This window comes from Pseudopipra pipra, chromosome 9, assembly GCF_036250125.1.
Source record: "Pseudopipra pipra isolate bDixPip1 chromosome 9, bDixPip1.hap1, whole genome shotgun sequence".
Taxonomy (NCBI): domain Eukaryota; kingdom Metazoa; phylum Chordata; class Aves; order Passeriformes; family Pipridae; genus Pseudopipra; species Pseudopipra pipra.
In genome coordinates this window covers 22848851-22872412 of record NC_087557.1, presented here as the reverse complement: position 1 = coordinate 22872412, position 23562 = coordinate 22848851, and the positions used below count along the sequence as shown (strand labels likewise).

The 23562-nt window shown below is 42.3% G+C and overlaps 3 protein-coding genes and 2 long non-coding RNA genes across 8 annotated transcripts in view; 2 read left to right on the top strand and 3 right to left on the bottom strand.

Annotated features, from left to right (window-relative positions):
- Nucleotides 1–474: 474 nt before the first annotated feature.
- CZIB (CXXC motif containing zinc binding protein) lies at nt 475–5980 on the bottom strand. Of its 3 annotated transcripts, none has more exons than XM_064665202.1 (8): nt 5827–5980; nt 5664–5747; nt 5534–5590; nt 4706–4787; nt 4194–4225; nt 3726–3803; nt 1573–1638; nt 475–790 (listed from the first exon to the last, which is right to left on the bottom strand). In XM_064665202.1, the coding sequence occupies exons 1-8, from the start codon at nt 5830–5832 to the stop codon at nt 713–715; spliced, it is 483 nt and encodes a 160-aa protein (XP_064521272.1). In that variant the 5' UTR covers nt 5833–5980; the 3' UTR covers nt 475–712. The 3 variants fall into 3 exon arrangements, with proteins under 3 accessions (XP_064521272.1, XP_064521274.1, XP_064521273.1); XM_064665204.1 differs by having other exon boundaries at nt 5674–5747; nt 5827–5862; XM_064665203.1 differs by lacking the exon at nt 1573–1638 and having other exon boundaries at nt 5827–5951.
- A 706-nt stretch (nt 5981–6686) lies between these two features.
- MAGOH (mago homolog, exon junction complex subunit) lies at nt 6687–8448 on the bottom strand. The gene is made up of 5 exons (XM_064665205.1): nt 8310–8448; nt 8142–8200; nt 7939–8049; nt 7561–7643; nt 6687–6964 (listed from the first exon to the last, which is right to left on the bottom strand). Exons 1-5 carry the CDS (start codon nt 8395–8397, stop codon nt 6865–6867), a joined length of 441 nt encoding a protein of 146 aa, XP_064521275.1. The 5' UTR covers nt 8398–8448; the 3' UTR covers nt 6687–6864.
- LOC135419099 (uncharacterized) overlaps nt 8436–23562 on the top strand; it is a 36982-nt gene continuing 21855 nt past the window's right edge. Inside the window, exon 1 of the long non-coding RNA XR_010432824.1 lies at nt 8436–8638. This is a non-coding gene — a long non-coding RNA (uncharacterized LOC135419099). The remainder of the gene's footprint in view (nt 8639–23562) is intronic.
- Nucleotides 9620–17538, top strand: LOC135419097 (uncharacterized). The gene is made up of 3 exons (XR_010432822.1): nt 9620–10564; nt 13976–14045; nt 14356–17538. It is a non-coding gene; the product is annotated as an uncharacterized LOC135419097 (long non-coding RNA).
- LRP8 (LDL receptor related protein 8) overlaps nt 21252–23562 on the bottom strand; it is a 170695-nt gene continuing 168384 nt past the window's right edge. For both annotated transcript variants that reach the window (XM_064665197.1, XM_064665198.1), the window contains one exon: nt 21252–23554. In XM_064665197.1, coding sequence (XP_064521267.1) covers nt 23516–23554 — 39 coding nt within the window. In that variant the 3' untranslated portion in view covers nt 21252–23515. The remainder of the gene's footprint in view (nt 23555–23562) is intronic.

Below are 23562 nucleotides of genomic sequence, written 5' to 3'. Positions count from 1 at the left end.
GGTGGGTTGGTTTTTTTGGTTTGTTTTTAAACATGAGAACAGCTGGCAAGATTGTGAGTGCATCCACCAAGGAGCACAATGTCTGTCTTCAACTAAAAGTGATGTTTATTTAATGACACACTTGGAAAGATAACTTGATTTTCAGAAGAGTGTAACTGTGTAAATGTCAACAGCAGTCAAGCTTGGTAAGTGTTCTCAGTACACTCAGCTCAGTGTCTTTACTTGAAGTGGCAGAAAGCTACTAAAGGTGTAGCTGTTCCCTGGAACAGTTAACACAAACCTTACTAATCCTCATAGCCATTTCTTCATGATAGACTTTAGGGCTGGAAGTTGTCGGAGCAGTCACTGTGTGCAGTAGTTAAGCTACAGTCCACCATAACTGTATATATTTCAAAAAAAAGTGTTAAGAAAATGGCACAGTTCAGTCAGGTGTATGTACTATTTTCAGTTTGTACTGAGGCCATCTCCAAGTGCTCTGTGGAAAATATTTTATTAGAGAATGCTGGGGACAGTAAGTACAGCTTAGTGATGTTGGCCAAAGGTCAGACTCGGTGATCTTGGAGGTCTTTTCCAACCTTAATGATTCTATGAACTTAGGTTTCCACTTCTGAAGTGCAGCCAGATAAAAAAAGGAACTCCAAGGAAACTTTGTATCTGATGGATACAGCTCCTCCATCAATAAGCATGTCAAGATTTATTAGGGCTGTGAACTTCAGCATTTTACAAATTTGTGGGTAACTTCATAGATCCCAACAGATTCCTTTGTTTTTTCATCATAGTCATTCCAATCCTGCAGGAAATAAGATTTCACAGAGTTAGTCACAGAGGACAGAATGCACACAGACTGGAATTCAAACTGAAACCAAATGTTACTCAAAATTTGGGTCTTGGACTTCTGTGGAAAGCACTGTGCAGTCACCAAGTTAAGTTCTGACAGGTGAGAGAAGCAAAATGACCTTCAGTCTCAGTGTTTTTATTTATATAATGTTGTAGGTTTTTTTCATATGTAGTCCACAGCCTGTAGTGGACAAGACAGCAGCCATGGCAGGTGAAAGGATTATCTATCATTTACAATACCTTAGTCAGGTGGGTAAGCAGATATGCAGATCCCTGCCAAGTAGGATACCAGGGAACAGATTTGACCTTGAGATTTCTGCTCACAGCCAAGGAAGATTTGCAATGCTGGTGTCATTATCCTGAGCTTTGAAGGACAGTGTCTGTATTACTTTTTAATACCTCTGTGCACAGGAAAATGTGCAGGGATCTTCCCAGAAAAATCAATTCACCGCTCTCATGACCCCAGCCATTTAATATTCCAGGTTCCTGCTCTTTGGAATTCTTGAGTGACTTAAATAAAAGTAGCATTTCTACCTTTGCCAGCTGCTAAGTTATCAAATACCTACTTCTAAAGTGACACTTAGCAATGCTGGTTGTTCATAGTTGATGCAGTTCCTCTCTCCAGCTATGACCTTCCTGTGGCTACAGGAAAGAGCAGGGTGTGTATTTTGCACTAGTGACTTGGGGAAAGCAAGCTAAATAATTAGATTTACTAATGAAACTAAGACAACATACCTTTTCCAACAGGTTTATGTCATTGAAAGGTGTGCCAGATTCTGCACCTTCAGCAGCAAACCCTGCCTGCAAACACATTTGCAGAAAGTTTTTAAAAGTAAGTTGTACCAAGAAAATAATAAATATGATCATTGAAACATATTTAAAGAAAGTAACTCAGCACAAAATTTCATTGTATATTTAAAAATCCCAGCCACTTCTGTAGCATACAGGAAGGTTTCTTACATTGCCATTTCTAACTACAGAATTTTATTAACAATTGGCTAAAAATCCATGTTTCTTCCTGGTTTTCTGCAAGGGATCTACACTTGCATTTTTGATAGAGAAATCCCACTAATGCCAGTCAGACATTTAGCTGTGTAAGAATGTGCAAAGTAAGCCACATGATTTTAAAATATTTCAGGATCTGAAGGAAGGTTAAGCACTTGGGAGTTAAATAAACCACACAGTGGGTGAGATCTAACACAAGGAGAGTGATCTGCAGGGCACAGTGGCCCTTCTAGAACTGTTGGAAGCCCATCTCAAGGGCACTGCTGGGGGGGAGAGGCAGATCAGCATCATGGGACAAAACTGCAGAGCTGCAGTACAGAACAAACACTAGAAAAATAGAAGAAGCCCTGCTTTTGCCACCTGGAGCCACTCACCAGCCCTCCAGGGGACAAAGAGCCACGTGACTGGAATTACACGCTTCTGTACTAGGTCTAAAAGGAGGGTGCATATCCGGAGAATCAAAGGGTACTTTCTCTGCTTTCTTTTTTTAGGTAACTACAATTTAAATAAGACATGCAAGCCTTAAGCCACTTTAAATTGACTTCAGGTGTGTTTGTATTATGTCTACCAAGAATAGGGAGAAAATACTGTAATGCTATGGCCACGGTGCTAATCAAAAGCCAGATGTAAGGCTTTGGAGAAGCCAGGCTGGCTTGGATCATGTCAAATATAAAGCAGTTTACAGAATTGTCTGGACCTGCAGAAGTCATGCAGGCATCAGAAAATTCTCATTTACTGATTTAGGCTCCAGAAAATTCACTCAAATATCTCTTCAGGAATTCAAGTATACAAGTCAAGTGCAGAGACCAAATTTAGATTAAATTAAAAGCTTTAATGAAGCTTTTTTCTCCAGATAAAAATAAAATTGAGAGTTAGGATGAAGAGCTCTAAACATCTCCTATATTTTGTAGTCTTCCCATAGATTTTTCTTGAGGGGTGAGTTCCTAGGTCTGGTTGCATAGCTTTCAAACAGGGATAAACTAATAACCACTCTGTTCCTCAGAAAGATGGGCTTCACTTAAGATAAAGACCTCCTGCAGCACTCTGCAGTGGGGATTCTATTTATATCAAATTCGTTGTAGGATTGGCTTCTTTGGGCTGTTTCTTAGCCCAGCATCACAGTCTGAGGGAAGGATAAGACAGGTTTATATCTGTCAGTCTATTTACACCTAATCCGACTGGAATAATAGGTTAAATATAGCAGGGAGTTAACAGGCATGACCGTGCACAGGCAGATGAGTCACTGCAGACTGGCGTGGCCCTGGAGAAATCCTTTAACTCTGAACCTTGAGGTGTGCTTTGCAACAGCCTTTAAGTGCCGGTGATCTTCAGCCTTTGCTCAAGTTTCACATGGAAAACTGCCAATAATCACTCCCCGTGGCTTTGGTGATGTCAAATCCCAAAGGAAATTTGTTTGTTTTTTAGAGGGCATACACTGAATTGTGTTCATAACCTGAACTGCTTGTGCTCTCTGTAACAGCAAGGAGCACAGTGGTGCTCTGTCCAACGCTGCACTCTCACAATTCCTATTGGGAAAGACTCTTCTGCCATAACCTGAGCAATGAAGACCTCTCAGGTGAGTTCAGGTGAGCAGTGCTGAGTCACCTGTAAGGCAGCTGGAGTAAGACTCCAAGGAGTGCCTAGTGCTAGATTTTCCTGGCACGAAGAATACTAGAGTTGTTAGTGTTATCTGTTAGTTTTTGAGTTTGTTTGGAGTCAAATGAAATAGAAAAAAAAGTGGATGAGAATCCCATGGGGAGAATGGGAATTTGGGAAGGTCTAGGATGTTCCAGAACCATTTCAAACAGTGTGTATTTTATCACTCCAGAGTCTGCAAGAAGTGTTTTTAAAAACTGAGAAACAAATCACAAGTAAGATCTCACCTGTGGTTGAAAGTCAACCGGTTCCAGACCTCGGCATTCAAACTCCACTATTGTCTTGAATTTCTCACTGTCTTCAGCCTGTAATTGAGCCAGAATTCCATTAGTTTCCATCTAATAGAGACAGTGACAAGCATTAGTTCAGGAATGGACTGCTTTAAAGGCAGTACTGTCATCTCTGATCCCCCAAGTGACAGCAAAATCCTAGGGCTCATTTAATAGGTGGTCATTAACTAGAATTTCTTAGTCTGCTAATACAGGCCTAACCACCTCTAATTTGAGTGATACAGTTCTGTGTTGGCGTATGAAATGTATCAGATTATTCTACACTTGAGACTCTGCAGGAGTCTACAAGAGACAATTTCTGTCAGGGAACAATACCAGAACCAGAGGATGATAAAGCAAAACCTCAAAATAGTATTAATGCTAATTTATCTCTCACTTGTTATATAGAAGAGGAAACAAACTTACATTGTAAGGCTTGATTGTCTGACTTAAAATATCTAAAACAAAAAAAAAGTGTAAAAGTGAGTTGCATTATGTCTTCAGTTTTATTCAGCACAAACCAAGCACCAGGTTCTCCTTTCAAAGAAATTTCCTTATACAAAGTAAAAGAAAAAAAGTCACCAAGCATTTCCTGCAGCTGGCCTTCAGAAGGTAGAAGGCCTTCACTTTTTCTCCCTTCTCCTGAGAAGTTTACACTGCACCATTTTGTTACCTTACCAATGCAAAAAAAATTTGCATGCTTTGTAAAATGACATTGCAGATGAGTTTTGTTCATGCAGAAACCTGGACTCACTAGGCCTTGCTGTCTCCTTCATGAGCGTGATGTCGAGTGTGTACCTGTTGTGAACTCGAGCACTGGTGTGCAAGGGAAGAGATCCCCGGTGAATGCTCTTTACAAGCAAAAATGGAGACTAAAAAATAAACTTGGGATAAAAAGTGACAAGTGGATGGTGCCTGTTAAACATGTAAGCACGTACCGATGGAGTTCTCCCTGGAGCACAGCTTGCACTTCTGCACCATCGTGGCGCTGCCTCGGCCGCCCTTCAGGGGAGCACTGTCCTAAAAACCACGACAGCAGAGACATTTGTGACTGCACTTCAGCTGAGCCACTGGAAACCTCTGCAAAGGTAAAGCAGTTTTTACAGCAGTCTTTCACTTCTTAAAAATACTGCCACAAGGCAGCTTTTTTTTTATACAAGAGTTAGTAATTCAAGAAGCTGCGATTATCAAAGAATAGTTCTGTTCTAGACTTAAAACAGGGAATAGTGGATAGTTATGTCTTGGTCCACATAGGCATGTTCTATTAATTCCTCAAAATACATTCCTGCCACACAGTATTATGCAAGAAAAAAGGATCATCATTCTGAAGAATGGAACCTTCTCTTATCCCTTATCTTTTATCCTGCTTTTTCAGTTTCCAAGTGCTAATTTAGCATGCTTAACTCACCTTGAATTACCTAAATTTCCCCAGAAATATTCCATCAGCATCAGAGAAATATTTACAGGCACAACCTTATTCTGATACCACTTCAAAATTTGTTTTCAAATTTTATTTTTACAGAAAGCTTTTTTTTTAGAGCAGATGTAAATACTTGCTCACTAACAGTCACCATTCCAATGGCATGTTTTAATTAACAGTATCCAAATTTTTTTTAGTATGGAATATGACAGCGTTTTCTAATTGCATATAGCAATTGAAAAACTCGTCTAAAGTGCAAGTGGTCCCATTCCAGATGCTAATACGTGTGTAAGAGGCAGGTTCGTGATCCCATATTTGTTCTGAGGCAGGTTACAGGGACACGCACCATCAGCCGCAGGTACTGCCACTTCTCAGAGACTTCGCCGCAGTTCGCACATTTCAGCTGGAAAACAGAAGTCAGAGAGCTGAGAGCTGTCACTAACGCGGGATGTGTGACACCCCCGGCCCCGCCGCACCTTGAGGTACCATCGGAAGTCCTCGCCCTCGGCCCGCAGCCGGGTGATGTTCTCCAGCGTGGCGCGGAGCTGCAGCCCGATCCTCTGCAAGGCAAGGGGCGGCGGGACCGGCGTCAGCCCGGATCGCATCGGCCCGGCCCGGCCCGGCCGCGGTCCCACCTACCCCCATGGCCGCGCGGGTCTCCGGCCGCTCCTCCGTGGAATTTTTGTGGAATTCTCTTCTCCCTCTGCCCCGCCGAGGCCGTGCCCTCAGCCAAGATGGCGGCCGCACCCGGCGCTCCCTGCCGGGCTGAAGCCGACGCGAAGCCGCGCTTGCCCTCAGCCAAGATGGCGCCGTCACCGCCCCGGCCGGGCGGGAACGGCGGGCGGTGCCTGTGGCGAGGGGCGGGAAAGCGGGAGGGGCTGGCAGCGGCAATGAGGGTTTTCACCTTTAAAAAGCCATTTAACCACAATTGTTTTTTAATCGCAGTGGCTACTGACTTAGGAAATGTAGATGTGCCAGAGAAAGCAAGGGCACAGTTTGGCAGCGCTGCTGTGGGGAACAACCTCAGAGCCCACAGGGAGTCTCAGACCCCTCAAAGTCTTTTAATTAATGCTGCACAACAGATCTGCTAGACTAGAACTTAACTAAATACATTCTACGTTGCTTTTCAAGCTTTTCCAAAGCTGGACGGGAGCGTCAGTGAAGATCCTGGGTGGCTCCTGGGGGCCTGTTCTCCACCTGTGCTCTGGGGGCAAACAGGTGAGCACAGGCCATGAGGAAGGTGATGCGTGTCTGCTACCACCAGGTACCACGTGCAGAGTCAGCTGGTTTGCACTTTTGGGCTGGCCAACAGAATAGCCAGCTCAGGACAGTAACAAAGGTTTATCCTGACAGCTGGCTGAAGTTTCATTTCACAGAGCTAGGCTTAATTCCATTTTTTACTGCTGTGTAGACAGAGAAATATAGGATGTGTGTGATACAAGCAAGTGTATCATGCTAAAAGAAGTGTTAGGAAGTCAGTCTCTCACAACTCAAAAATGAAAAAGAAATCTCATCCTTTTAATAAGGACACTCACTGATAATTTTTAACAACAACAACAAAAAAATCTGAAATACATAAAAGCTCCAGGCCAGAAACCCTGACGAGCTGGAACAGCATCCTCCCCCCCACACCCATTCCCCCATACAGAATGTAATACAAACTTCAATTTGTCTGATTTAAATTGGCTTAATCTTGAAGTGCAGTCCAATGAGACTGAAGACGAGACACTTAAGGTCCTGGACCAGGTAGTAGAATACTCTCAAACCTTCTGGATCTCTGCAGTGAACAACAGAAGGAAAGAAAACAAAGGAAGTTTAAGACTGATGCTCTTTTAGAAGAGTTTGTAGAACTAACCTATTAAAAAAACCCCAAAGCCTGTAAGGAGACTTTTTGGAGGTCACTTTAGACATGAACAGATTTTTTTTCATTCTACATTGATGGATAAAACATTTTGCATTCCAGGTTTGCATATTTTAAGTCTTGACAAAATGTGCATTTTTTTCATGAAAGCCAAGTAGCAACAGCACTTAGGATTAAAAAAAAAACACAATCAACCATGACAGCCAATCTTTTCAGCTTTGGTGAAATACAGAAATCTCAATTCTCCCAAAGACATTGATGCAGACAGGTGAATGGCAGGTCAGTTTGGCCTATGAACACATCTGACAGGGTTCCTATAGCAAGGTATTTGAAAATATGTGTAATGCCACAGTCTAAAGGCAGCTGGTACATTACACTGCAACACAGAGCAGTGTCCCCAGGAACTGATCTGTACCTTGAAACAATGTAAAATACAGTTACCCAGTGATCAGCAAGTTTAATATAGATTGTTAAATAAAAACAACAGCAACTTAAAAAAGCAGGGTACATACTTGGACTGATTTACATCAATGAGTGAACCGATTTTTGACGTGGTAAAGGAGATGTGCTCGTCACCGATTACTATCTCAAGCTCCTGGAAAATAAAAGGTTATGGGAACTCTACTGCTTTGTGGTACAAGTTACCTAAATACTTAAATACTGTGATAACTTATTTTTTTTTACAAATTTCTATTACAGAGACATTGAGTGCAGCAGGTTTGTGAATCATATTAACTCCCCCAGCTAAGCTGCCATTGAGTCACTACTCAGGTTTTAAGTTAGTATTGTTTCCCTTTTGGCTGGAATCAACACAGCCTTGAGGGAAAAGTTCTGTTATGCTTCCAAGAAGCTACCCACGGAAAATTAAAGCATCGATTAGATGCACCCACCTGCCGGCCCACCCTGTCCGGAGGCGGCCACAGAGCATCATCTTCCTTCGTGATTTCACTGTCGTCGATGATTCTCTTCAGCTCCTCCATCACGCTCTTGTGCACGTAAGCCTGGACACAACATCCCAACATGGAACTACAACTCCTGCACAGACCATTCCAGCAGGGAAACCGAGCCCCGCGCCGCCGCCCCCCTCACTTACCTCCTTACGGATCATCACATCGTTCTTGTAGTTGCTGTTGTTGGCGTAGCGCAGCTTCCCTGCGGGGAGAGGCCGCGCGTTAAACCCCGCCGGGGCGGCCCGGCCCCGAGCCCTCGGGGAGCGCAGAGCCGTCCCTCCCGGTGCCCCCCGGCCCCCGCCCGCTCTCACCGTCGGGGCGGAACTCGAACTCGAGGAACTCGTGCCCGAACTTCCCCTTGTGCCCCACGTAGTACCGCAGGTAGAAGTCGCTCGCCATGTTCCCGCCGCCGGCCCGGCATGCACCGCGGCGGCGCGCGCCGCTTGCGTCACGACGGGGCTGGGAGGCGCGCGCGCGCCCCCTGGCGGGCGGCGGGGCCGTGAGGGGAGGGAGCGGCCCCGCCCCCTCAGTCCGAATCCAGCCGGGACAGAGCCCGGATCCGGCCGGGACAGAGCCCGGATCCGGCCGGGAAGCAGCCAGACCTCACCGCCCGACCCCACAGAGGCACGAAACGGTGCAGGTGAGGGGTCGCCGCACCCCCGCCGGCCCCAGGGGAGGCTCGGGCCCTCGCCTTGGGGGGCTCCCTGAGGGGCGCCCAGCCCGGGCGGCTGGAGCAGAGCTGTTCTATCGTTGTGGTATTTGCGGTGCTTGACAGAAAAATGCCGCAGCGGTGGTGGCCGTGGCCTGGGTGCCATCGCTGGGACAGGACTGGACACATCCACACTGGGATTGACCTGTTGCAGGGCTCGGTCGGTGCAGGACAAGGTGCATCCTCTGCCCTAAAACCTGTGGCCTTTTCTAGGCAAAAAAATGAAAATTATTCACTTGCTGCTAATAAGGGCTTCCTTATAATATTTATACATAGTAATGAAAGACAAGACGTGCAGCTCTCCCTTTGTTATGAGCCCAGATGTTGACATTCAGTGACACTGCAAGAATTCGATGCCCAGGTTGTTACGTTACAATCCTTCCATCCTATGTAAAATAAAGCTAAAATTTGTATTTATGGAGAGATTTTCTTCAGAGACAGAGCAACCACTGTGTGTATATGCCTTTAATCAGAATGAAAATAACTACAATGCCCACATTTCTGTCTCCCGAGGCAGTTTGGTGCCTCACTGGGACTGGTTTGTTGAGGTCCCTTATCACCAGTGGCCTGAAGTTTGAGGACTGGGGGTAACACCTGCCCCTTTACTCTTTGGAATTCCTGAAAGGGCCAGAGACAGGCCCTTCTGTATAATATTCCCTTCTGAAAGAAAAATTCAGACATAGAGTGTCTCTTGTGCTGATCAGCAGATGGGACACTTTTCACTGAGGACACAGAATGGGGGAGGGCATTTTGTATTGTGGTAGAACTGGAAATGGGTTTTACACTGGTGATTTTTCATTTAGGTGGTTTATCCTGCTTATTGTGTGAAGTTGGTTGTCCAGTCTAAAGATAATACTAAGTACTGTCTGGTTTGTCTTCAGGTTCAGAGGTTTGTTTGGTTTTTTTGTTTTGATTTTTTTTTTTTTTTTTTTGTGAGAGAATGACTCTACTGTAATTGTCTAAATTGTTTATAAGCCTTTTCAGGAATATTGGTACTTAATGTAATTTTGTTTAAATTACTGTGTTGGAAGGAAGAGCAAACTGGAATATGAGTTATCCCGAGAACCTGCATTTTAATTCCTCCTGGTGATGTCAACTGTCTGACTTCTGTATACTAATACATTTTACCATAAATACATATTATGGGTGAGATAAAAATGCTTTTTGCTGTGTGTTTATTAGGTTTTTTTGTATTCTTAAAATAAATGTCATGTTTGATGGTGATATAGTGGATGGAGTGTTGCTGGCAGGGGTGTTCGGGTTATCTTGACACATTCACAATCAAAAACATACTACGCTTGAGTGCACTGGCTTAAGGATGTGTTTGTGAAAGAGGAATGTGTACATTGTGGTTCCTTTCATTCCGCCTAAAAGCATGTGCAAACAGTGATTGTTCTGTCTCTGAAGAAAATGTCTCTATTAATACACATTTTTAGCATTATTTTACACTGTAATATAACAGTGTGCATATGGAATCTTGAACTGATACTGGTTTATAAGGGCACTGAGTTGGGGGGGGGTGTTGTTGCTTTTTTAAGAAGAGCAAAATCTCCATGATTTTCACTTCTGACCTGCGGGGAGCAGATATCTCTGGGACTTGGAGAAATGGGAGAAATTGGATAAACATGCTCTGAATATTTCTATTTGTTTGGGGGTTTTTCTCATGTCAGTAAAAGAGCAGATAGCTCAAATAAATCAATCTACTTTGGATCCCTAATTTAACTTAGTTTTAACATTCTAAGATTTATGATTGTTGAAATAGTTGCATTCCTGCTATTTTTATCTCCTCACTAGAGACATTGGGCACTTCGGAGAACTGGGTGACAGAAATTGTTTCACAGATGCCAAATAATTCAGGTTGTTTTCTGATATTTTTCCATGTCTGTAACTGCTGAGACCATTGTATCTACAGAGGCTTTAATTCTTAGTGACTCCCTTATCAAAGAAACTACTTTCACTGACTGAGTAATCTTTGAAAGTTAATACATCCATAAAATGTTTCTTTAAAATGTGTTCAGTAGCATTTGATGTTCTCATGGTGTGGACCTTGACTTTGCACATAGATCCTTGCTATGCCTGTGTTACTTCTTTAGCTGCTGGGAAGAGAATCCTTTTCTAGTTTTGAAGAATGTTAATTCCTGTGCCTCTGCATTGTGTGAAAGATAATTAGTATCAAAATACAGCTGAGTCAGCAGCCTGTTGTGTCTGCTGGAGACAAACTGACTGTGGGTCTCTGTGTTAACACTGAGCTGTGCATTGTGAAACACTGTTTAGAAAAAACAGCCTGATTTGTATCTTAAAATTGTGATGTGGATAAGTTTTATCTACTTGGCTAAAAGTACAGGTCTGTAAAGGACCACTGGCTGTTCTGGTGCCAAGTGAAATGACCTTGTTGCTCTCTGAGGTGAGGTTTTCCCTGCACTGCTGGGCTGCTGGGGCTGGTTAGTGACTGAGATGTTCATTGCTCACAAGACAAAACTCCCTGGTGGTGGCTGAGCAAACAAAAGTGGGGTGTATTGACATGTGTGTTAGAAGAAAAAATCCTGAGCCTCACATAGACTCGGATGTGTAAAGGAATGCCTGAAAAGGAGGAAGATTAATGGAAGTTAATAGAAAACAGGCCTGGAAGGGTCTGTCACAGTTGCCAGGTTCATCCCCTGCCCTCAGACAAGAGCAGCTCTCTCATGTGAATCTTTCAATGTATTTTAGTGAAGCTTTTTGGGTTTGATTGATTTTGATTCTCTGCTTTTTCTGTAGGTGGTTTTTGTGCCAAATGCAAGTTTATAATGTAATTGACTTTCTCATTTGTAAAGTCAGCCCCATGTGAATCTGTTGGGTTTGGCAGGGCTGGAAGTTGGGGTGCAGTGCAGTGTATGAGAACTGGCCTGGAAGGGTAACTAGTCCAGTACAGATGAATCTCCCTCTTTATAGTTTATTTCTACAAATAATTTAAGAAAATATATATTATTTAAATAGTTGTGTTTTTTCATTATAGAACTGTGGCTTCAACTCACACAATAGTATTTGCAGAAGTGCTTTAATTCTCACTTCAGAATTTTACAGACGTAGTTACGAGGGCTGTCATGGGGAAACTTGTCCCCAGTGGTTGCTTCTGAGAAAGAATCTGCACATTTTGACTGGAATTAGCCTTTGTGAATTGTCCTCTGAGTAGTTCCCCAAAATGTTGGTATTATATAAGAGGGAGATATTTTATGTCACTGCAGGTTTCAGGCCCTTTGTTTAGTCATTGGCCAAGTGCTGCATTCTGGTCATGTATTTCTGTGAAAGCTGATTTTGTTTAAACAAAACTGCCAAGCTCTGTTTGAAGGTTCCCCAGGTGGCAGGGAGCAAACACAGGTATTTATTTAACCTTCAGCCCATGACCTTCCTTCAGGGGTGGGTTATGTCCACAAAAGGGCTGTATGTTTGTGGACATATCCAAAGGAGCCTTGAACATTTTACCTCCTTGGTTGGAATGCCCCGGTCCTGGGCCATGGCACTTCAAAGGGCATCCTTGTTGTGGGGAGCTGCTCAAGATGATACTTCAGACAAGGGCTGCAAAGAAACTTCTCTTTGCTCCCATGTGGCCTTGCTTTAGCTGCAATAAACACTGTGGTGATTTTTTTCTTTTATTTGAAATGTTTTACCAAATTGAAGTTTTGATCATCTCGCAGGGCCTTTTGGCACACCAGAGTTTCACAAACTTTACAGAGTTGAGAGACCAGGGGCAGTGCATATAGAACAGAAACTTTTAGATTTTATCTCATGTTCTCTGCTACACTTTGACAAGAAGCTGAATTGAATTTTATCTATTTCTACTGTTTCTACCTGCATTTCTGCATATGTTTTAATTGGTTTTGCAGTTTGTTTTTGCTCCTGCTTGTCGTTGCTTCTAAACAACTTGTTCTTCCAATGTATTTGATTCCAATTTTTGGTTCTTTGCTTTTCCCTTATTCTAGAAAGAAGGAAACTGATGTACTAGGTCAGGAAATCCAAACATGAGGCTTCATTAGCAAGAAGATTAACAACTCTGGCATGTTTGCTTTGTCACAGAAAGCTTCCAGGCCTTGCTTGTTCCCTGCACACATCAGACTCTCCAGCTCTTTACAGCTATTTGAAAATCTTTGTCAAGAAAATTACAGTGCTCTCCTTTTACATAGATAATTGTACCTCTGAGCAGCCTTTGATCTGGTGGATGCAGAAGTCCCATCCATATCCTGTGCAATCCTTCTTTGGAGGACCTTGGTACAATTTCCAGGGACCCCTAACTAGAAGCAGGCAAACCCCCAACTTTCCAGAGAACCCTTGCAGATAGACTTTGTGTGCAGGTGATGTGCTGAATTCATTCAGGGTTGCCATGGCAACCCTTCTCTCCTTTATCCAGAAGAAGATTGCTGTATCAGTAAATGTACTTTTTCACAGGACCCTGGGGCTTTTATTCAGGGGTCTCAGAGCTCTTGGGAGCAATAGATGGGCAGGCCCTGGATTAGCAGTGTCATAGATCCTTGTGGTCACTAATGCTCTCTGTTCTTCAGCTCTGAAGATACCAGCGTTTTTTCTCTCCACCTTCTCTATGGTTTTTGGCTAAAGATTGTCCCTTCTATATTACATGGAGACATATGATCTCAGATTCTGAGTTTTGAGCACTAATATTTCACAGCCAGGAGATATAATTCTCAGTCCTGATGTTCTCCTGTCCTTCTTCCCTGATCTCAAAGATTTCTTGGTCAACTTTTTCAAAATTCTGTTTTGCTGAGCACAGCTGCTCTCCTGACCCCAGGAGCCATCAGATTAGTTCTGTTCCATGTTCATCTCATTGGCAGTTTTTCAATGATAAAAAAGAGAAAACAGGAGGATGGAAACCCAAGCGAAGATGAAAATGATGATACTGCCTGTAATACACTAATCCCCTTCCAGCAGCCAGGAGTTATTTCTTAATAAAGTGATTTGTCTGTCTCAGAAAATGATTCTTGATTTCCAGTCAGTCAGGATTCCTGTGACTGTGAGTCTGTCCTGTTAAACCACAGGATGGTGCATGAGCAGCACCTTACTGACAGTGTGTAACAGAGCAGCCTCGGGAATTAATGTGTATATTTTTACACATTTCCACGTATGCAAATGCACATGTGGAAATGTATAAAAAACAAAGAACATGCATATGTTTTTTGTACATCAAATAAAATATCTTGCTCACAGATGGATCTTGGGATTAGAAGGATTGGAAATAATGACACGTTTCTATTTTCAATGAATAAACCTATTTTGCAGTTATCCCAGCCAGCAACATCCACCTGTTGGACATTATTTGGACACTGACCCCACAAGAGAAAAACTGCAGGTAAAATTATGTTTAGACTAACATTACATTATGTAATTATCATTCATTTACATTATATTTTTATTTTGTACTGTTTATAGAACAGTGTAGAGAATCCAATAAATTACTGAGAACTCATCTCGTGGTAATATCACAGAGGGATAATTTCAGGAAATGCATTTTATGCCTCTGATTCTCTGAGAATATCACACAAAATTGTATCAGTGTTAGGTATGAAATCTCAGTGTTGCTGTAATAATGTTCCATTAACACAGATCACTTTTAATAGCCTTCATTGTGCAGGTCAAGAACTGACACCTCTGTGTTGCAGGATCCTGTGGAGATACAGGGCTGGTTTGGATACCCAGTCCTATTCCAGCACCAGCCTGTGTGGTCTTTGCCCCATGTCTTTGGGCCATGTTACAGATCTCTGGTGGTACCTACAGAAGCTCCTGTGTTGGGGTTAGGAAGGATCTGCACTGTTTTCCCCTCTGGTGGCACAAACCTCTGATTTAGGAAGAACAAAAGAGCTTAAAATGCTTTGCCCAATCACTTGGCATCCTGCACTGGAATAAGAAAGGTCAGGCAATAACTTTGGTTCAAAAAGAAGACTTCAGTAGAATGGATTTAGTTTATTTAATAGCTAAGAAAAGGTCATGTCTTTTGTTCTTTTATTCTCACATAAATTGATTTTGTAAAGTTGAAGTTGGTTTATCACCGTTTGTGTTCTGTGGCTTTGTTATTTCAGCACTGGAGAAAAGGTCATCTTCTTGCTGGGTATCTGATATTCCATGGTCCATTAAAACTGCATTATTTCTGCTGTAACTGAAGTTCTTTTCCTTTTCTTGCATTTTTTTTCCTCTCTTATTTTTTCCCCCTGACTTCACCTGTCCCAAGACAACTCAGCTCAACTGGGTAGTTTGTCCTGCAGTGTACTATAGATTTTTCTCATGTTTTGTTCACTATTCAAGAGCTTGAAGAGATTCCCTCTCTGGTAACTTAGGGGAGTGAATTGCATTCTGTCTCAAAATGAAGTGTCAGTAGAAGACAGTGACTGAGGTTTTTTGCATGGAATAAGAAAGAAAAATGAAAATATTTAAAAATATAGAGGTCTGATGTGAAATTTATATTGTGACTCTTCTACTAAGGAAATAGTAATTTCTTTACAGCCAGCTCCTCACTGGCCTGTTTGCCTGACTTCAGTTTTGCTCCAACTGTCTCTGAGATGATTAAAGAGGAACTGAAAAAGGTTTACCTCAATGTGCTCATCAACTCAGAGGTGTTAAGCCAAGTGAGTGTCAGTGGGGAAAGGCTTAATTTTAGGGTAGTGGCAGAAAAGAAAGCAATCACCTTTGTGTTCCTGTGTTGCCACAGTAGCATAAAGAAGTGGCTGGAGGAGTTGCCTTTCTTTTTATCAGAAATTACCATGCACTTCTTTGCATGATCTTGTTGAATATAGTGACTGCCAGCACAATAATTATATGTGGGCACAATTTTCAAACTGCCAAAAATTTTTGCTTTATACTAAGTACCAGCACTAATGATCAGGTGCCAAAGGCTGACAGGAATTCACATCTAAAAAGTTACCCTCTGTATTTTTTCCTTCTAGTTGCTTGAGTTTCTTGTCAGTAACACCTGTGTGTCTGCACTTGGAGGTTAAAATTCCTTGTTCACAGATTATCAAATCTGAATAAGTGTCAGCTGAGGCCATTGCCCTCCCAGAGTTCCAGCCCAGCTGCCCTTTGGTTCTTTCCTATTCCCATTGCTCTCAGTCACTCACGTTTCGTGCACTTTCCTTATCAGTTCCTCTCACCCTCTCTGGAAGCAAGCTTTATTTATGCTTTTATCACCATTTACACTTCAAAAATGTTGGTGGAGAAGAAGAGGCTGCTGCAGAGGTGGGGTTAAGCAGACAAAAGTAGATATTGCATAAGATTAGAGTCAACCAGCCAAGTTTCTGCTTAATTTGGAAAGGATAGCTAACTGGGATCAGAGCTCCCCTGGAGCCCAAAGGAGCAAGAGATGCTCTCTCAAGTCTCAAAATGATAGTAAATAATGCTTTATGAATCTGATCTGACAACTTTTTGGATATTCTTTGGATCTGATGACCAGTATTCTGATGGCACTGTGTGTTGATTTTTCTCAAAGCACAAAAGTCAATCAAAATAATGTATGGCAGTAGGCTCCTGATCTGCAGGAGCAGCTGGAGGTTATTCCTCCTTGGCCTTGTTCTTATTATGAAGGCAGAATACGCTCTAAGAGGGAGATATTAAATCAAAGCTCAGTGTGTTCTGTAGCCCTCATAGCATTAATAGCTACTGACACTGCAAATTATGTTGTCTTCATTAGGGTTTTTGCCTTGAAGCCACTCACTGAAATTAAAAGGCTTCTGTACCTGCACATGAGAAGGCACTGCTGCAGTATTTAGCATTAAATGGAGCCTTTTGTAGCCTGCCTGTGTAGGTCACACAATGGCACTCGGGTTCCTCAGGAAAGAGGGAGATAACTGCATCCCAGAAATCCACAGGTACACGTGCTGATGTGAGTTATGATGTTGGGCCAGGACGTGAGCAGGGGTTTGATGCTTTGCCGTTTGAGCTCCTCAGAAAGCTCCACTTCCCTGCCCTGTCTGGTGTCTGGGTGGTGAATTTGCCAAATACACCTCTGCCCTGTGAGGTGAGAACAACAGATGCCGTCTCTGATGTGACAGCACCTTGTCAGGGCAGGGACTAGAGATGTGCAGTGGTTGGTGTTACCCGCAACACTTGGCTCCACAGGCACATTTAAGGCACAGTCAGTGCAGAGCTGGGCTGTGGAGGGACAGTGAACTGAGTGACGGGGACTTTGTAAGCACAGCTCTGTGCACAAGACTTACTAAACTCTGATGAAAGTACAGTTTATATTGTTGTGTGCATGATTATTTTGGATATGTATTTCTGGCTTTTTCATTTGCCAGCCACTGCAGTCTTGGTTTTGTCACCTCATCTTTCCTGCCAGTTGAAGCTTTTTCCCCCCTTCAATTAACTGAACCCACCCATGCAGTGGATCCCAAATGAAACCATTTACTTTCTACTTTGAAGGCACAGTGGAGAACCAGAAATTCTGAATGATAGCTGACTGAGCATTTAATGTTGAAGTCTATCCAGGCTGGATTTGTTTGTTTGCTTTGGGCTGGGGCGAAGCATTTAGGAGAATGTGTTCTTATGGGATTCCTTGCTTGCTGAGTTGTGCTCATTCCTAACAAATCTGGAGTGCCTCTTACCATGTGTATAGCCTGCATTTACATACTGTTCAGTGCTTGGTACTTCAAAAAATCAATGGTTAATATTAAGACATGATGACACGTATACTTGTTACATTTTTATTATAAACTGTAAGTGCCTGTGAAAGTTAATCTCCTATCTTACCCTACTGCAGAGACCTAGATTTACCTGTGCTCATTTCTTTCTAAATTAATGAGAACAGGGGGATCTGGGGGAAGTTTAGTGGGTTTAGTCCCTCCTTCCTTGGTGTGATCAGGTGTGGTACAAGAGCTGCTGCTGTGAACACGAGTGGACCAAGTTCAAGCTGTATTGCAGATGCACATGGAGCAGCCTTGTTTTACTTTCCTGAATACCTAGGGAACACCTGGCTCAGCTCCCTGTGGGAGGTACAGCTCCCAGTCAGCTGTTTTTTCCTGAGCAATTAGTCCCATATACCTTGTTGCTATGGGAAACCATAACTGCAGCTAATTCCTGGCACAGTGTGGCTGAAAGTCCAGAGTAATGAGCTACAAACAAATGCATCATCATTAGATGCTTCTGTCATGGCTTCTTAATTAATTCATCTGGGTCTGATGTGGCTCCAGCATGGAATCATGTGAGGTCCATGAACTGCTTTGTTCACGTGGACAATATGTCTGATAAGCTACAGTTATTGTATTGTCTAAAAGAAATTCCATGTTCTGTAGTAAATAAGGTGATGACTGAAAAGGAAGGAAAAGCAATTAAGAGAAATTACTCATCTGATCATCAGGATTCTCTCATGTTGGATCAGACTCATTCCATTTACCCCATCTCCTGTCTCCTAGTAGCTATAATGGATACTTAGAGAAATAATTGCATCCTAGTGCTTTCTCTGCACCATTGCTGATTTTATTTACAGGTACTGTACATCCTCTCAGTTGTGTCTTTCTGAGTTGCAGCTTTGAAAAATGTAATATCTTCCTCAGTTATCTTTGACCTCCTCAGTGTCTCCTCCAGCTGCAGTAGGTCTGTTTTAAGATGAGAAGATCGAGGTTGTATGCAAAATTAAAATTACATGTTCACCATGAGTTTTCTCTACAGCAACAGCTTCTGTTCACCTCACCTGCTGATGTGATTGAAAAAGTTTTTATTACAAGCTTCTTCATGAATTTTATTGCTGCTGATGCCCTGAGCATCAAAGTAATAGGAAGTCAGGTCATGAGGTCAGGCTTTTTATTTCAGATATTGCTACTATTAATGCAAAGTTCCAGTAATTTCATGTTGGTTTTTTACAGGAAGTCTAAAAGTCAACTTAGCCTTTGTAAGAAGGTTCCTGTAAATAAAATTCAGACCTAAACATTTCTTTCCAAGTATTGTTTATCTTCTAAGCATCATTTCAAGGTGTTATCTTTGCTTAAATCTTATTTAGGTAAAATATATAGATCCAGGGATTTTTCTTGAATGTTTGGTTATAAGGCTTTCCATCATCCTTTACACATAACACTAATTAATTAAATTAATGTATGTGCTTTTAGCTAAGCCCCGGTGGGGGAATATATGCATGAAAATAAATTACTACAGTTGGAAATAATTAATTCCTTGATTGGCAGACTCAGCAGATGAAATCCTGAATAGGTTGATGTGGAATGTCTCTGTTATTTGGCCTCAGTTGTACCTGGCCAGGAACCACAGATACAAGCTCTACTCTTCCCCTGACTTGGTGGCCTGTAGGCAAGGGCTGAAGAACAGAACTGATGTGAAGACAAAAAAAAATTATCAGTTCAGTCTCCAGTAATCCTGTGTACCCCATCCATGGAACCAGGCTGGGCCTATCCGGCTATCAGGGAGATTTGCTCGTCTCCCTGTCAGAACTGCAGCTCCCTGCTAAGGCTCTGCCTTATCGTGACTGACAAGATTACAGTGGTTGCCTTAATAGTGTGGAGAGCGTGGCAGCAGCAGCAGCTAATCCTGCCAGGAAATGTTCTCCCACTGAGGTACACAGGGAAATTTGATTGCTGCAAATAATCTGAAAAAGAGTATTGTTTGTTAAAGCATGTTAATTCCCATTGTGCTTGCTGATGCAGAGGTACAGATACAAGTCAGCATTGCTACCCTCCTGTGGGAGCTGAGAGCTCAGCCCTAATGGTGCTTGTTGGCTTCCTCTGCTCCTGGGATGGCAAATCCACGCTGAGCACCCTGAGGGAGATGGGTGCCTCTGGGGGGAGGTAATCTGCTGTGAAGCTGATGGTTTGTGTCACTGTGTCTGCTGCTGTGATAGCAAAAGCCACAAGTTCATCTTTACCTGTGTAAAATTTCATTCTGTGAGGTTTGTGTCTTGGCTGGGGAGTCCGTGCTCGCAGCTGTACAGTTAAAACAAGCTGTGCTGGCTCAGTTCATTCCCTGCTGGTCGAGCTGTAATGAGCTTGGCAAAGGTTGGCCAGGCACATTTGTCTAGCTGAGAAGAGCCAGTTTGGTCTCTGCAGCCCCGTTTTGTCAGCAGGACAATCCATAACAACCCTCAAACAGTGACTGGAACAACTCTGTTGTCCCCACCTGGGACTGTACCAATGCCTTCATCAACCAGAGTGCCATTTCTAGGGAATCCTTATCGGTGCAAACCCTTACAGAGCATTCCTGTTGGAGTAGAGAGCCCCAGGACCATCAGAGGAAGGAGGAGAGAGTGTGTATCTATTTTGTTAATTGGGGTTTTGAGCTGGCCACTGAGCACCCAGCATATTAATGTGCAAATGGACTGTGGCTGGAATCCAAAAGGTGGCTTCTGTATCCCATTCTGTACATCTTTTTTCTGTTTGAACCCTTCCAGTGTTGACACTGCATTTAGGAGACAACTAGAATTGGCACAACTCTCCAAATGGAGCAGTGAAAGAGTTTGCTACAGCCCATGGCTACACTACAGCCCCTGCTTCCAGGCAAGGATGTAAATTAGGAAGGCAGATTTAAAACTGGTTCCCAAAGTTAAAGGGCTGATTGGATGGTGAACAAACAGTGTGAGTATGAGTCCCTGTAGTTGTACAGTGTCGTAAGGGAAGTAGGCAGCACAGGATTGGTGTGGATTAGCTCAGACTGTACAGCTACTGTGTGTAAAAAAGTGAAACAAACCACTGGAATTTTATTGCTAATAGAGCATAAAGTAAAAAAAAAAAATTGTTTAGGCAATCCCAAACCTACCTGGGACCCTCTTATGAGGCTCTTTCACTTTTCATTTGTTCTGTCCTTTCTGTTCAGACCTGGAGCCGTTTCTTTTGTTGTTGTTTTCAGTTTTTCTATTTGCTACCGTATTACTCTGCTAAAATATTTAACTGGAATTGAGAAATATTTTAAACTAAGAAAAACCTGTTTTCAGTTAAATAGAAAACTAAACCACCAATATTTACCAGTACACAAGTCCATATTAGTTTGGTAATATCCCATGTGTCTGAAAAGGGATATCTGCTTGGCAGCTTCCTTTAGGGCCAACATTTGACTGAAAGGGACTTTGTACCAACACGTGATAGGGACAGGTTGTATTGTCTTCAGTGCTCTGATATCTAATGCTGCTTTGGGTACATCCTGCAGATTGCCTGGGGAAGGAAGAAAATGGTCATTTGATGCACAGTTTGGTTGTCCTGGTTTTCAGGAGGTCCATGTTAATGGATCTGGGTATTTATGGCTCCTTTATTCCCCTGGCTGGTAACTTCAGTTTTAAGTTACAGAGCTGATGTCCCACAAACACGGACCAAAGGGGACATCCAGCAATCCCTGAAAGGGGAAAAGTCTTTTGAGCATTTGACTGCCTGCTCAAGCTTCTCTGCACAGGTGAATGTCACACCCAAACCACCCAGCCATTTCAGAAAATGCCTCCAGTTGTCCCTCCTTGTGCACAATATCCTTGTTTCACAGCAGTGCTCCCGGGTCCCACTCTGGCTTTGCACAGTTAAGGAAAACTCAGACCAAACTATAATATGGTCCCATTTTAGACACCATGAAGTAATTAGTTCAGTAGTCCCAGATAAAAAAATTTAATCTTTCTCTAGAAACAGTGCACTGTTTTACAAACGTGTTCATTTGGTTTCCAGTACAGCAAGTGTTACACAGAGCCCCCCCCGCCCCTCCTGGGCCTTTTGTCCGCAACTTAAGAACTGAAACACAAAAGGCACCAAGCAAGAACTTACTCTAACAGAACTTCAGTATGACAAGACAGATCAGAAATGATTACAATGTTAAATATCACCCTAACAACCTGAACCATTATTTAAAATAATTAATTTCTTAAAAAACAAATTTGGTGTTTGACTTCTCAGTAGTTATAAATCTGTAAAGGTTGAAATCAGCACTGCACCTTGAGTTCATTTACAAGGGTTTGAAAAAACCTGCAGCCTTTTGCACGTGGTTTGTACAGGTTTGTGAGTACATGTTCTTAAAAAAGTATCAAAACTGTAGAACTTTCAAATATATTTACATTCTTCTGTTAGTTACAGTGTTATCACATACAGCCTTTGCTCAGCTTTTTTCTTCGTGCACACAGTGCATGGATTTGTAGAAAGAGCTTCATACCTTAAAACAATAATGGGATACCTCACTCATTTTTTCACTGCCTTAAAATCTAAAATTTTGAATAGAAGGATGCTTGATTACTTCTGTATTGTCTATGCAGGCCATGAAGCATTTTGAGAGTATGTATTATGTTTGTAAGGGCTTTAGACACTTTCTTCCTGTTCTTAGTCAAGAATCAGCTTCCAGCTCAAATTACACTGTGAATTTATTCTAAAAAGGAAAAAAAACCCCTCAAACCCCTTCAGGATGAGTTTCTTCTACTCACTTGAATATGAAAGCTTGGACTGACATAAAAACATGAGGAAGATTGCTCTAGGATTTGTTACAGTTCATTATGCAATGATAGTAAGTGTATTCACTTCCCACAGAATTCCCTGGGAATCTTATGGAATGAGATGAGAAAAAACAAGTGTTTTTTCTACAAGGTGCAGGATGACCCAGCCAAAGATACTGGGAAGGCTGTGGGGTTTTAACCTGCTCTGGCCTCCTTGCCCAGTGCTCTGCAGTCTGGGATTCCTGCCATGTGCAGGATGTTCCATGGGCAGTAATTGCTGCACTGGAAGGAATTCCACATCTGCCCACAGCACCTCCTAGAGCTGGACTCAATCAGTACGAGCAGGGGACAAGGGCAAGGAGGGAAGGAAGGGACTTCAGGTATTGTGTTGAGTTTTTTCCTGATGATCCAAGGGGAGTGCTCACTTCAGCTGTGTGGAAGGATATGGCTACATCTTGGTTTCTGCTAATTCTGAGCTGATTTGAGAGGTGCAAGATTCCCAGTGTGGAAAAGCATTTAGATATACATTTAGAAATAAATAAAAAACCTAAATCAGATTTGTACCCAGCTGTTTAAAAAGCAACAATACAACACAAACCCCCTGGGTGCTGTAGGAGCTTCTCCTGACTGGAATGCTGTAGGAAATAGTTAAAAGCACTGCAGAGGATTCTTCATGGATAGACTGGAAAATGTAAAAGCAACCCTTAATAGCCAGGATGGAAATCAGGAGCTGTTTCTAATGGAGTGCTTCACTGGTCAGCTGTCTTACCCTGCAGCTCTTTCTTACTTAGTGTCTTTAGATTTCAAAGCAAACTTCTCAAACATCCTGTAAAAATTCAATTATCCCTAATTTTCATAAAGGTAGGCTAGTAGTTTTAAAATATATGTATATATTCTTATATATATGTATATATTTATATGCCTATATATCTATCTTGTCCAGATAGATATATACACAGATAATCTATGCACAGCAAGCCAAACATACAAAAAATAAATACTCTCACCCCTCTACTATATTTACAGAACAGATCTTATAATCCAGATTTTGTTAATAAATATTTCTAAACTGCCTGTACAGAATTTATTTTACTTATGTTGATGGATAGCCACAAAGCATATTCAACATATTTACAAAATATCTATAAATATAGTCTTAAAATAAAGCAATAGCTACTGAGCCTTCAGCCTGGCTGGTTATGTACATTGAGTTAGTAGCTCAGCTGTCGCTTATTCACTATCACAAATGGGTAGTGCAACAAGTTAAAATGTGTATAAAAGATTATACATACAAAACTCTCACATCCTTTGGATGTTTGCAGTTCATTATAACTTTGTGGTTACCCTTCTGCAACATAAATAACGATCAAAAAGAGGAAGCAGGTTCTGTGATCCAAAGCAGGTTTGTTCGGTGTGGTTTTGGAGCAGCAACTTCATCCTCATGGCAACCCGTCATCTTCTAAGCTCAGTGCTACACGCTGGGGAG

Bases quoted from the DNA above. Each gene is read 5' to 3' on its own strand.
- MAGOH (XM_064665205.1), bottom strand. From the start codon at position 8,397: ATGGCGAGCGACTTCTACCTGCGGTACTACGTGGGGCACAAGGGGAAG. The intron at 8,050-8,141 runs GTAAGTGAGGGG...TGTTGTGTCCAG, and splicing joins ATGTGATGATCCGTAAGGAG to GCTTACGTGCACAAGAGCGT. The intron at 7,644-7,938 runs GTGGGTGCATCT...TTTATTTTCCAG, and splicing joins CGGACAGGGTGGGCCGGCAG to GAGCTTGAGATAGTAATCGG.
- CZIB (XM_064665202.1), bottom strand. The intron at 4,226-4,705 runs GTACGTGCTTAC...TTTTTGTTTTAG, and splicing joins CTCCAGGGAGAACTCCATCG to ATATTTTAAGTCAGACAATC. The intron at 1,639-3,725 runs GTGAGATCTTAC...ATGTGTTTGCAG, and splicing joins CGGTTGACTTTCAACCACAG to GCAGGGTTTGCTGCTGAAGG.